The 13,713-nt window shown below is 39.3% G+C and overlaps 1 protein-coding gene across 2 annotated transcripts in view; it reads right to left on the reverse strand.

The window, feature by feature from the left end:
* Nucleotides 1–970: 970 nt before the first annotated feature.
* The window catches only part of Azin1 (antizyme inhibitor 1), a 30,758-nt gene continuing 18,015 nt past the window's right edge, over nt 971–13,713 (reverse strand). For both annotated transcript variants that reach the window (XM_085679076.2, XM_085679077.2), the window contains 8 exons: nt 11,884–12,056; nt 10,297–10,431; nt 8,625–8,706; nt 7,564–7,638; nt 6,809–6,971; nt 5,399–5,514; nt 4,713–4,927; nt 971–3,332 (listed from right to left, as the gene is read on the reverse strand). In XM_085679076.2, the coding sequence (XP_085535202.1) occupies nt 3,221–3,332; nt 4,713–4,927; nt 5,399–5,514; nt 6,809–6,971; nt 7,564–7,638; nt 8,625–8,706; nt 10,297–10,431; nt 11,884–12,056 (1,071 nt within the window). In that variant the 3' untranslated portion in view covers nt 971–3,220. The remainder of the gene's footprint in view (nt 3,333–4,712; nt 4,928–5,398; nt 5,515–6,808; nt 6,972–7,563; nt 7,639–8,624; nt 8,707–10,296; nt 10,432–11,883; nt 12,057–13,713) is intronic.

Consider the following 13,713-nt stretch of genomic DNA (forward strand, 5'->3'; position numbering starts at 1 on the left):
GGAGAAGCACTTTATACGTCAGTGATCACATCACACCACACACAAGCATTTACTGTCTTCTTGTAAAAGGGTGGTTTGGTTATACCACAAGCAGGATGCCTTCTAGCCTGGTTTTTACAGTAATTTCTTCAAAGACAACTAGTTCAATCAGAGGAAAACAGTTGTAGTTAAAGCTACTTAGCGTTAAGACTTTTAAAACAAACAAGCAAACCAAAATACAAAATACCTGGCAAATGCGGGCCCATTCCCCCACCCCGGGTTTGGCAGTGCACACCTTCTGCCAGCCCATCACTCAGGAGGCTAAGGCAGAACTGCTAGGTGTGCAGCTACATAGTGGTTTTAAGGCCAGGTTGGGCTACAATGTCAAACAGACAACAGAAACCCAAACCCTACCCAACAGTTTTAATTCCTGGATAGGTCTATCCTCACTATGAAGCTGCACTGCACAAACTCCTGCAACTTACTAACTGGCTGCCAGACAACGCCTGGCCATCTAGGTAACATTGTAACTTAATACTAGTTCATCTGATTTAAATACAAGGTAGACTGAAACAAACAGGAACCATTTGCCAGACAAAGCAAGTATAATCCCCAGTGACCAGGCCCCCTAACTACCCTTAGACCCGACAGCTCCCATGCACAGCACTATCCTTACAGAACAGAAGTAAGGTGTCTAGTCTCTGCTGGAAGAGCAAATCCAGAAGCAGACAGGATGAAGCCAGTCTACCTCTTTTACTGCTCAGCCTATTACCTAAACAAAACTGTTTAAACCTAATGTATCCTCCTGGTTTCTCTATCAAGCTACCCAGTAACAAGCAACTGAAATGTTGATTTAATTTTGGCAGGTCAACACAGTTCAATTATGGTTTTTTAAATCTAAATTTATACTGAAGTGAGTGATTCACCTCCCAGTCTAAAAAGGTGGCCCCATGAATACCCAACTCATCAAAACCTTCATTGTGCTAGGCAATTCCAAGATCACTTTACTTTTAATAGATTCTGAAAGAACGTGGGCAATGTACACAAAATTAATTCATAAAATTTCACGTCTATTTCATGATAGAAGCCATCAAAGTAAAGCATGAGGAATAAAAACATTTTATCTGTGTATTCAGAATCACACACAAGTCACCTTTTACAGTTCAATTTACTATATATAGAAATCATTTGGGTTTTATATTTTCAATTAAATTTTGAACTGATTACAATATCATATAAAAAAGATTTTACATTAATTATTTTAAGCATTCCAAATTGAAATACATAGGTTAACTTTAGATTTATGGCAAACAGTCTTCAAATACAATACAGACACTCTTAAGCTTACCTATCATTCACATGTGAGATTTGCAACTTTGGGCTGTTTTACATACAACCACTCTCCTATGCAGATGGCAAACTGATAGGCCAAAGCTCAAGCCAAGGACTCAAGCTGCACCATCCTTTCAAAGTTTTGGCATTTCTGGACCACAACAATGCATAATACAAATGAGGTAAGAAACAAATTTCCCCTTCTTGTTAGTTCAAAGTTACATGGTAGCTTGGAATTTTGAATAAAACCCCTTGTTACACCTTGGAAAAAAGTCCAAGGGCATGGATGACAATGGACTGGGGTTCTTAGTTCTTTGTATGTTTAATAGAACCCATGATATTCAAGTGGGCAATTGTCAAATCAAAAACATTAAGCACCTACTGGTTTGAGACTGAAATTAGAGATTCATGATCAATTTCTTTCCACCTTGAAATCAAGGTGTGAAAACCAGCTATTTAAGGGCATCCCAAACCTCCCTATGTAGCACAGGTGGAATTTTCTGTCCTTGGCACCAAAGTGAAGTCACATTTCCTCTTGGGGACAGGAATTCCACTTGTGAGCACAGAGTGAGAAAAAGGGACCCTTGTAAGTTGTCTCATTGCTACTGTGATTCTGAGACCTAGGAGTAACACACCAGCAGTGAACAGTGTCAGGTTAGTGATGCTAACTCCCTCCCTACCACCAACAAGCTTTAGTACGAAAAGAATTACTTAGCTGAACAAATGGGAAATAACAAACTAAAGGGTTAGGTTCAAACAAATAACAACAATAATAACAACAACAAAAATAACCCCAAAACAAAAAACCCCTCCATTACAAGTGAGAAATTGAAGAAAGTGTGCTTCACCACCCCAAAGCCCTCTGCATTTAAATGTCTGTGCAAAAGGGCCTCAGGATTCTGGAAATAAGACATAGCCCTTCTGTAAGGTTAGGGTCCTGCAGTCCTCTGCAGTCTCATTCCCCTCCCCACCAAGTTTTCAGTGTTTAATAAAATCAGTTCTCTATCAGCTGAAAGATCTGTAACTCCAAGGTTTACTAAAGTACGCTAAGCATCCTATCTGTACAGAAACAACTATCATGACAATTGGTTTATGCAGGACTAACATTTTTTGGTGTTAAACATCATGCTTACTGCACATCAACTCTCCATAATCTCAGCTCCACAATGATTTATCAAACACTTTACTTAAATTACTAATTAAATAACTAAAAGTGTATTGAGCTAAACCAAACTTAAATGGGCTATAAAGAAAACCAACCCTTAAAACAGACCACACACACGACTACTTCAAAACTACCTTTCTAGCTAGCCCCTTTCCCAAAGTTTTAGCCTGAAAAACAGTAAAATCTACACAAAGTTTTATTGCAATCATACAAGGGTTACATTAGGTCAAATACAACAAACACTATGATGCAATTTTACATTTATTAAACTACAGTTCAAAGCACAAATTTACACATTCTAAATACACTAAACGTATCTAATGAAGTCACACTGGTCTTCCACTCACATGTGATATATCTGGGTGAAAGACATCAACTTTACAAGACTTTTTAACAGGAATCCTTATTATAAAACTGTGTACTTGTATGTAAACGATTTGATGGGGAACCCACAATGGGCTTCCATCTCCACTAAGTCATCCATTTTGTTGCATATTTTATTTTAAACGCTTAAGGGGTGGGTCAAACTGATATGTTTAAATCTGGATACATTATCTAAATCCCTCTTACCCCCAATGAATTATAGATGAAAGCTGATTTTGTCTGGTCCCAAATAGCTATTACTATGAATTTGTTTCCAAGATAATTAACAGAATAAAGATTGATTGAATTTTCCCCACACTGGAATGTAGACCAGACAAGCTTAACCTGCGACTTCAGATCTAAAGAAGCATTAATGCCTGTTTAAGCTTCAGCGGAAAAGCTGTCTTCTTGGCTCAGCTGAATGCAAGAGGGTGCAAAGAAGAAGTTTTTCATCATTGCATCTGAAGTAATTCCAGAATCTTGCATCTCATACCTGTTAAGAAAAATGCAAAAATCGGGATTTAAAAATTTATAAAACCACACAACACAACGAAACAAGTCCCTCCTGAAAGTATGTTTTTAGGCCAGGGAGATGGTAAAGGTGCTTGCCATGTAAGCCTGATAATAAATTTAATCTCTGAAACCCATGTTAGACAGAAAGGGGACTTGGATGCCTAGAGAAATGGAGTCTGAGCTGGAAGGTGGTGGCGCACGCCTTTAATCCCAGCACTTGGGAGGCAGAGGCAGGCAGGTTCTCTGTGAGTTTGAGGCCAGCCTGGTCTACAAGAGCTAGTTCCAGGACAGGCTCTAAAACTACAGCAAAACCCTGTCTTGAAAAACAAAAACAATGAGGGAAAAAAAAAAAGCAATAAAAGGAAGGAAGGAAGGAAAGAAGGAAGGAAGGGAGTCTGACCTCCGACACTCTCATGAGGTAGCGCAGCAGATCCAGGCATACACGGACAGACATAAAGGGAAACACTCACTGGAGAGCAGGAGGTGTGTGTGTGCAGGCCAGCCATTATCCTCTGCTGTCTTCAATGGCTCTCTACCTCATCTTCTTTTATTTTTTGAGACAGGGTTTCATATTGAGTCCAAAACTCAACAACTGGCTAGAATGGCTGTCCAGCCAGCTCCATGGCTCTATTCATTTCTGCCTCTTTCTTACCCCTCTATTTCCCGACTCAGCTGTTCGAGCCTATGTGGCAGCCATCTCCACAGCCCCAAGATTTTTCTACTTTTAATGCAAGGGCTGAATACACTATAACCAGGTGGTGGTGATGCACACCTTTAATTCCAGCACTAAGGAGGCAGAGGCCGGTGGATCTCTGTAAGGCCAGCCTGGTCTACAGAGTGAGTTCCAGGATAGCCAGAGCTGTCTCAAAAAACAAGAAAGAAAGACAGACAGACAGAAAGACAGACAGACAGACAGACAGACAGACAGAAAGACAGGAAGACAGAAAGACAGAAAGACAGAAAGGAAGGAAGGAAGGAAGGAAGGAAGGAAGGAAGGAAGGAAGGAAGGAAGGAAGAAAGGAAGAAAGGAAGGAAGGAAGGAAGGAAGGAAGGAAGGAAGAAAGAAAGAAAGAAAGAAAGAAAGAAAGAAAGGAAGGAAAAGAAGAAAAGAAAAAACTATCACTGGTGATTTAATCCTGGCAGAGGCAACAGTGAGTTCAAGGCCAGCCTAGTGTAAATATCTAGTTCCAGGACAGCCAGGATTATGTAAGGGACCCTGTCTCAAACCAAAAGGAAAGGAAACTATCACCTTTATCTATCACTGTGAAATTTCATGAAATGTTCTTCTGAAAGTATTAGCAAATCTAAAATGCCACTTCCAATATCTCATCTGCTTTTAAATAAAATAAAATCACCTTACCAATCACTGAATGACATCATATAATAAATAGCTGGCCTTTGAAAATCATTAAAAGCAGATGGTTCGTGCAAAGAATCTGCTCCCATGTTATCAAAGATAAGCCAGTCTCCCACATTCAGCTCAGGAAGAAGACAGTTCTCCACAATCTGGTCGAGCTCATCGCAGGACGGACCCCAAAGGCTGCTCGTAAACAGAGGCTCATCCTCCTTGTGTTTCTGCAGGAAAAGAAAAGTCACCAAATTCCTTCAGGTACTTAATGTGAAGATCACTTTCTCAGATCTCATATATCTACGGGAGATTGGGGGTCAGGCATAAGTCTCAACTGTGACTATGAACTCCATAGTTAGGAAATAAATTAAAGAGGAGACCAGAATAAGAATCCTAGAAAAACAGTTCAAAACATATGATAAATATAATAATCAAGATTTAAGGAGGCAGGATTCTTGCCGACTGAATCCAGGACATGCAAATGAATGAGCTGTGCCAATACATTGCACTTTTAACCTTAAAAAAAAAAAATCACAATTTATTTCTTTGTGTTTGTGTGTGTGCATGGTCAGGAAAACCTGCATGATCAGTTGCCACGTGGGTACCATGGCTTAATGCCTTTACCCACTAAGTCATCTTTGCACGCTAGTTTTTATTTTTTATACACTGCCAAAGACATTTTGGAAAAACAAACTTGCCTTGTGAACCTCTGGAATGGTATTTAAGTCCTCAGAAAGTTTACTTGCAAAAGAACCATAAACACCATCATTCATGTAATACACGAAGGCTGGCTCATCACTCCCATTTTTTTCGACTGAAATTAGAGAGGAAGATTAATTTAAACCAACACGAGTACACCTTACTCAGCACATAGCAATTCTACTCTCTATACCAATATCCCTTTCCTTGGGTTTGAAATTCTACCCTCCAGGAAAATAAACCAGGGAGGGTTCTGTGGAGAAAATGATTGGATAGATAGTCTTGAGACTGGAAAGACAATGGGCCCAGAATCTAGATGCACCATAATCGAAAATGTACTGAGGTCAATTGCTGGGGTTCATTGTCAGCAACCCCAGCATCTCACACAGGCTAACTCTTAGCTACAGACTTCCTAGCCAGCCTGTGCTGCAAGAGTAAGTACTAGTTTCTAAATAAAAAAAAGCAAAACCCAGAGGGCTGGAGAGAGATGGCTCAGCAGCTGAGAGCATATGCTGTTTGCTCTTCCAGAGGACCCAAAATTCAACTCCTATGAGACTCAAAAGGCAGCTCACAACAGACCACGACTCCAGCTCCACCCAGGGGATCCACACCTCTATCTAGCCTCTTAGGCACAGATATACACACGTGGGTAAAAATCTTAAAACAAACCAATACCATTAAAACAAAAGCCAGTCATGTACCCACCACCAAGCCCAAACATAACAGCACCATATTAGAACAGACCATTAGCATACGCTTCCTAATGAGATACACAGAATATTCCAAAACTCTGGAATGAAGCGCAAGACAAAGCATCAAAAAACCAAACCAAACCAAAAAGACCCACCCTTCAAAAGTATCAGTAAAGAAATAAAAAGAGAAAAAGCACATACAAAGCAGTCCCGAACTGAAATCTAACAAAGACAAAATGAAGAAAAAAAGAATAATAGTGGGGGTGGGGTGGGGTTGGAGAGATGGCTCAGCGGTCAAGAAGCACTGCCTGCTCTTCCTGAGTTCAATTCCCAGCAACCACATGGTGGCTCACAACCATCTGTAATGGGGTCTGGTGCCCTCTTCTGGCCCGCAGGCATATACACAGACAGAATATTGTATACATAATAAATAAATAAATATTTAAAAACAAAAAAAGAATAATAGCAGGAAAACCCATTTTTCTATGGACTAAAGATTATTCCATAGTGGAAAAAAAATGACATAGGACAACTTTGTTGGTTTGACTTAAAGATGGATTTAAAGAACACTTTGGCCCTGTATCAAAATACAAGGCAAATTCTCCTTCTGAGGCAGGAGGAATGCACTCGAAATCACAACAAAACCCCGGTTTTTAGGGTAAAAATCACATGGTGAAAGTTTTATCCAAAACATCAGATATAAACTTTGTAACTTACCTCCAGAGGAAAGTTTATCATTTTCAACAACTTTCTTAGCAATAATATTAACTGCAAGTGTAAATGCAGAAGACACATAGTAGCTTCCAGGCTCTGAAATTATCTGAATGCCAGATCCTTCCGGGAAGTAAACATCCAGCAGAGGACCGATAACATGATTAACCTATGGGTTTTAAATTACAGGCTTAAGTTTCAATACTGGATCACAGAAGTCTAACTCTAACTCTTAACTAAGAAAACTAAGCAATTCCAAATGCAGAGCAAGCCTAGCTACTTAGCAGGGATCTTCGATTAGGCAAGCTTTTACATCAGCTTTTTTGAGTAATAATTACAATAGCATCAATTAAATAAATAAAAAAAACCCACATCAATTCTAATACTGTGTCTAATTGCTGGTAAAGGAATAAATTTCAATTCAGTTTCCAGACACTGCAGAATAAAGGCAGGAGTGATATGCACCTTGCTATTGCAGTCACAAAGCTGGAAGCTCACGTGACATCTAACACATAAAACACAACTCCAACAACACTTTCTGTGGGCTACAGTGTAGCACAGTGGTGGCACACTTGCCTAGCCTGTGAGACTGAATCTGATGTCTAGCACATCATAAATCTAACAAGTGGAAGTCTATTTGGGATCTGACGGGGCTCACAGAATTCCAGATTTGGAGTAGCTTGATTACGACAGGCTTTAAGTAATGCTATCATAGAGTCTGGTCCATGTACCCAATCAGGTACCAACCCCAGAAAGTTTACCTCTTCCAGCTGAATTTCAGTTCCTGTGAAGCCTCCACCAATGTCTAGCATGTTCATTGTAAAGCCAAATTCTCCCTAGAGACAAAAAACCTTCATGTTTCCAGATTATAATGCAAACAAATAAAAAATTAATAACAAAAACCCTCTTCTTTCTAAGTAGGTAATACTTCTGACCTCTATAGTGATACCAATTGCTCCTGTTTTCTTATCATTTTGTTTCTCTTTATGGCCGCATACTGATTGTCTTGCCTTAGTCTCAAGCTTTCAGATTTCTGCTATCAAACTCAGGAAAAGATAAATGTTATATGTATTCTGTCTCCTCATCCTTGCCTGCACTCTCTTTATTCTTCAATCTCTTGCCCACTTATACAATAGGAAGTACTACTGTGTGGAACCTTTAATCATTTTATTAATAAAATCAGGAAGCCAGATGTGGTGGTACGTGCTTTTAACTTCAGAGGCAATGGCAGGCAGATCTCTGAGTTTGAAGTCAGCCTGGTTTACAGAGCAGGTTGGTCTACAGAGGAGAGCCAGCGAAACCCTGTTTCAACCAGAAATATAATAAAATTCAAGTATGCAGTCCTGAAGAAATGGCTCAATGATTAAGAGTACTTGTCATTATTGTAGAGAACCTGGGTTCAGTTCCCAGCTTAAAACATCCTTAACACTAGTTCCAGGAGCTCCAACATACACCCAGTTCTGACCTCCATGGGTACCAGGCATGAACATGGTGCACATATATACATATAAGCAACATAAAACCTAAAATTTTTTTAAAAAAAATCATGTGAGCTGGGTGGTGGCGGCGTTCCCAGCACTTGGGAAGCAGAGGCAGGCAGATCTCTGAGTTCGAAGCCAGCCTGGTCTACAAGAGCTAGTGGCAGGACAGGCTCCAAAGCTACAGAGAAACCCAGTCTTAAAAAAAAAAAAAAAAAGAAAATGAAAAAAGAAAAAAAAATCATGTGTGTGCTGTACTAATTTTAAACAGTAACTAATTCACACTAATTGAAAATGACTCTGAAATAACACCCTGATTTAAAGATAATAATTCGAGAACTTACAGCCATGTCAAACACACACCGAGCATCAGAGAGAGCATGTACGTATACTTGATATTCTTTGCAAGCACTTGAAACATGGAATCTGAAAGAAATAAGGTAGTAATTTAAAGCAGTGTGGCTCTGAAGCACTTTCTGCAATTCCTTTCAATTATCACTAGGTAATGACACTGCTGAGTATATTTTACCTTTACTAAGTATCTGATACCAGAGTAGACGCTAATTACTCAATGCTATGACGCTATGTTTGGACAATACTATTTATACTATTTGTCTACAAGCAAACGCATATTCTAATGAGTCAAGCATCACTCAGTGACTGCTGGCTAGCTGTTTTTGTTTGCTTTAATGTGACACAAACTAGAGTTACCTGGAACTGCCTCCATCAGACTGGCATATGCACATTGTCTCTGGGTACAACTGTAAGCCCACTATGAATAATGACTTCTATGGATAGTATAAGAAGGCAGGCTAAGCAAGTCAAGGAGAGTGAGCCAGAAAGCACAGAGAGAAAGAAGCAAGATGAACATGCCATACTGAAAAATGTACTGCCATGTGGTGGAGCGTAAGTAAGAAATACAGACTAATTCAAGATGTAAGAGCTAGTTAATAAGCCTAAGCTATCGGCCAAGCATTCATAACAAGTCTCTGAATGGTTATTTGGAAGCCATAGATCTAAAGCATGGCTTCCTTTATGTATACAGAAAGTAAGTAGCACCAATCAACTGACACTACAAATCTCCTTCATTTAAATACTGAGCCACCTGACTTAAGAGTTCTAGACCAGCATGGCGAGAGAGACTGCCCTACACAAAGCAAAACCCAAACGAACAACCGACTTAAGTCTTGGTTTCCTCATATAGAAAAATAAAAAGATAAAGCTCATTTTTCCCCGTTTTTGGTTTTTAAAGACAAGGTCTTATAGACAGAGCTGGCCTTAAATCTATAAGCCTTCTCCCACTCTCTCTAATTCCTGAGTGCTGGGATTGTAGGCACCACTATACATACCTGATTTCAAAGTCTGACTTACTTAAGTGCCAATGAGGGATTGAGAGAAAAAGAAATCATTAGAAACAGAAACAAAATGAAACCTACAACTTATAAGCTGAATGCCATTTTAACAAGCCTTAGAATCAGGAGTAAATTCTTCCCATTCAAATTAAAAGGCGATTTATCTGGTGCTACATACATCAACGATCCTGACACTTGAGAAATTACAGCAGAATCTCATGTGCAGTTCAAACAGAGCTACATAGGCTACATAGTAAGACTGCCTCAAAACAACAACAACAAAAAAAAACCCTGAAAAGAAAATCAGTAAAAGACAGTGTAGAGATGGGGTGTAGCGCAGTGATAAAGCAAAGGTTTGAGTCCAACACCTGGCATAGCAAAACCCAAACCAACAGATTTCATTACCCTGTGCTAGCTTGTCACTTCAACAGTATAGAAAAGACATGTTTAGCTGGTCAGTGGTGGCGCATGCCTTTAATCTCAGCACTCAAGGGGCAAAGGCAGGCAGATCTTTTTGAGCTGAGGACAGCTGGGCCTACACAGCTGCATAGCTAGCTCCAAGACTACACAGAAAGACCTTGTCCAAAAAAAGAATCAAAGAAAAGACATATTTATTCTTTTCTGTACTGAAACAAAACAAACAAACCAAGACAGAAATACTCACTTAACCCCAATTATTTGGACATCAAGTTCCTTGGCACATTCCAAAAGATGCCTACAATTCTTCAGTGTAGTGCCAAACTTCATGTTACTATCTTCACCTCCAATATCATCCTCTGTTGCAATATGTAGTAAGACCCTAAGAGAAGGGGAAGATGATTGGGGCAGAGTTGGTTTACATCATCATCAGCATATGTGAAGCCTGAAGATTGTAGGAAGTGTGTTGATTATGTTGCCAGTGTTCCCAAATCCAGCGATGGATGGATGAATCAAGTGAACCTAATGAAAAACAATCCTGTATAGAGAAAAAACTAGCAATTAGGGCCTACAGCATGACGCTTGCACGGATGGGATTTTGGAAAATGCAGCAAGTTAAAACTCTGTTGTAGCGGCAAGACAGTTGGGCTCTGTAATGAAAGATGACATTACTTCCAAATGAAGTCATTCAGTTCATGAATCCACCAAAATAGACTAAATCGAACAGCAATGCCATCAAGGTCTTTCAATAAAAATAGCAGGGCTTTTTTTTTTAAATTATCAAAGTTTCCAGATTTTTCTAGCTAGCTAATCCTTAAACAAATCTCTCAAACCCTAGGTTTCTAAAGAAAAAGCTAGGACATTTTAGTCATTGAATGCATTATCCCAACACCATCCCTGATTCATATCTAGTGATTTCTTTTCAACCACTAACAATTACTAACAACTAAGACTTAGACTGACTAAACATTATCAGGAGTTAAATAATGATCAGATGCTAAAAAAGCCACAAATGCATAAATGCTATATGTAAAACTCTTCCCAAGGAGTTCTGGTGAATGACTCCTGACCAGAAAGCAAGACTTGATAGATAGAAGCTAATTATTTTCCCTACAGTTAGAATCAGCTGTCAAACAATGCATACACTAAGCCAAAGTCCGTCTCCTGGAGATCACAGGGCATACCTTTTCAGAAAAACAGGATTTCTCTATACTTTTCCCCAAAGGCCTTTATCCAAAGATTTTCAAAGTAATAAATGCCCGAACACCACTAAAGCCACCAAGACAGACCAGTGGTTAAGCTTCCTAATGTTGTGACCCTTTAATATAGTTTCATGTTGTAGTGATCCAACTATAAAATTACTTTCATTGCCTCTTCATAACTGTAACTTTATTACTATTATGAATTATAATGCACATATCTGTGTTTTCTGATAGTCTTAGGTGACCCCTGTGAAAGGCTGTTTTGTTTGACAACGTACTCCAAGGGGTCATAACCCACAGTCTGAGAACCACTGAGTTAGACAAACGATATATATATAAACTTTCAAGAATACACATAGCTATGGCCTTAATTTGATGACCACACCAAATTTTCTTCCATGAGCTAATAAGCCATTCCAGAATGCTTCACTATTTCTGAAGTTTATAAAAAAGAATCAAAAGTAGGCAGAACATAAATCTATAAAATGCTGTTAGCATTTTTCATAGATTCCAAATAAGGTGAAGTTACAATAGGTACTACCTGCTCTGCCATTAATGCATCCCCCTCTCTGGGGGACAAACTCTAATACTAATCAGTGACAACATTTTCAAGCACTTAGGTACACACTTACTTGGCGTTTGGGTGATTCCTTGCAATTTTCTTTAATTCAATTTCATTGTCACATGTCATGATATTTATTCCAACTTTTGCTGCATACTTTATCTGAGACACTTGCTTACAAGGACTTGTGTAAATGATGTTTTCCGGAGATACACCCAATTCTTGCACTAGAGCCATTTCATTCTGTAAAAGATAAATCATTTATTTAACAGTAAATTTTAAATTACTTTTAAGTACCTTATCCTATTTCTCCTGCCAATGCTGAGGACTGAAACCAGGATCACATGCCTTCTAGACAGTTGGTCAAACCAGTATGCTACAGAATTCATATTTTGGTAATGCTTCTCTACCTTGTGTTTTAAACAACAACAAAAAAACCCAAACAGGGCCAGATGGTGGTGCATGCCTTTAATCCCAGCACTTGGAAGGCAGAGGCAGGCGATCTGTGAGTTTGAGGCCAGCCAGGTCTACGAGAGATAGTTCCAGGACAGGCTTCAAAGCTACAGAGAAACTGTGTCTCAAAAAAACAAAACAAAACAAACAAACAAAAAACCCAAACCAAACTCAAAACAGGACCAGTGAGATAGTTCAGCATACACGGGCACATGTCAAATCTGATTACCCAAGTTAAATCCCCTGAACCCACAGAGAACAAAAGAACCTATCCCAAGAGTTTTCCTGACTCCCACAGGTGCACTACGGGACTTGCAAACTCCACACATAAACAATCAAATCTAAAAACAAAATGACTTAGTGTACGCGTGCTTGTGGCGAGTAGAAGTGCCCAAAGAAGCCAGACCCCCTGGATTTCCCGGAACTAGGTAATTGTGGGCTGCTGGGTGTTGGGGATCAAACTTAGGTTTCTCTACAAAAGCACTATTAACCGCCATCTCCAGCCGCACAAAAATCTTTTAACAAGAACAATTTCATAGTTTACAAATATTTACTAGAGTCAGAAGTATCTTAGAACAGGATTGGGGATGTAGCTCAGGTGTTAATAGTTTATGAAGTGTTTAGTTAATTAACATGTTTGAAGCCCTGGGTCTGATCCACAGAACCATATAAATCGGATGTGGCAGCCCATACCTGCCCCTAGAACCTGGGAGGTCGAAGCAAGAGGAACAGAAATTCAAAGCCATCGTCAGTGACATAGGGAGTTTTAAGACAAGCTTGAACTACAGATCCTGTTTCAAAAGAAAAGTACAAAAAGAGAAAGAGAAGATAGCCTAAAAATGAAGAAATTTTGTTTTGAAACAGGGTTTCACACCTGCCCCTCCCCCCCACGTTGGCTCAAACTCACTATGCTGCTAAGACCAGTCTTGAGAGTGATCTGTCTCAAAAATGCTGGGATTAAAGAAACCAAGCATCACAGTCAGATATAAAAACATTGCAATTCTTGAAGAAGACCTAGGTGTAAGTACCAACATTCACTACATGGAAGCTTACACTCTTCCAGAACTCTACTTCTAGGAAATCTAACACCCACTTTTAGCTTCTATTGGCATCAGGCAAGCAATGTGACAAATACACACATACAGACAAAAGTATTACATAAGTAATAAAAATAACTTTCTTAAAAAGTTCTTGACTAATAAGGAAGTTTCTCCAAAGTTCATAATGTAACATCCCTTTCATCAACTTAGCTGAAAAATTAATGGCTATTGTCTAATGCCACGATGGTTTGAAAATAAAAGGGAGTGGTGCTATTAGGAGGTGCAGAGGAAGTATGTCACTGTGGAGGAGAGCTTTGAGGTCTGAAATATGCCCAAGCCACGCCTGGTGAGACAGCCCGCTTCCTACTGTATTCTGATCAAGAAATAACAAGCACCATGTCTGCCTG

The sequence above is a fragment of the Myodes glareolus genome, chromosome 19, assembly GCF_982192425.1.
Source record: "Myodes glareolus chromosome 19, mMyoGla1.1, whole genome shotgun sequence".
NCBI lineage: Eukaryota > Metazoa > Chordata > Mammalia > Rodentia > Cricetidae > Myodes > Myodes glareolus.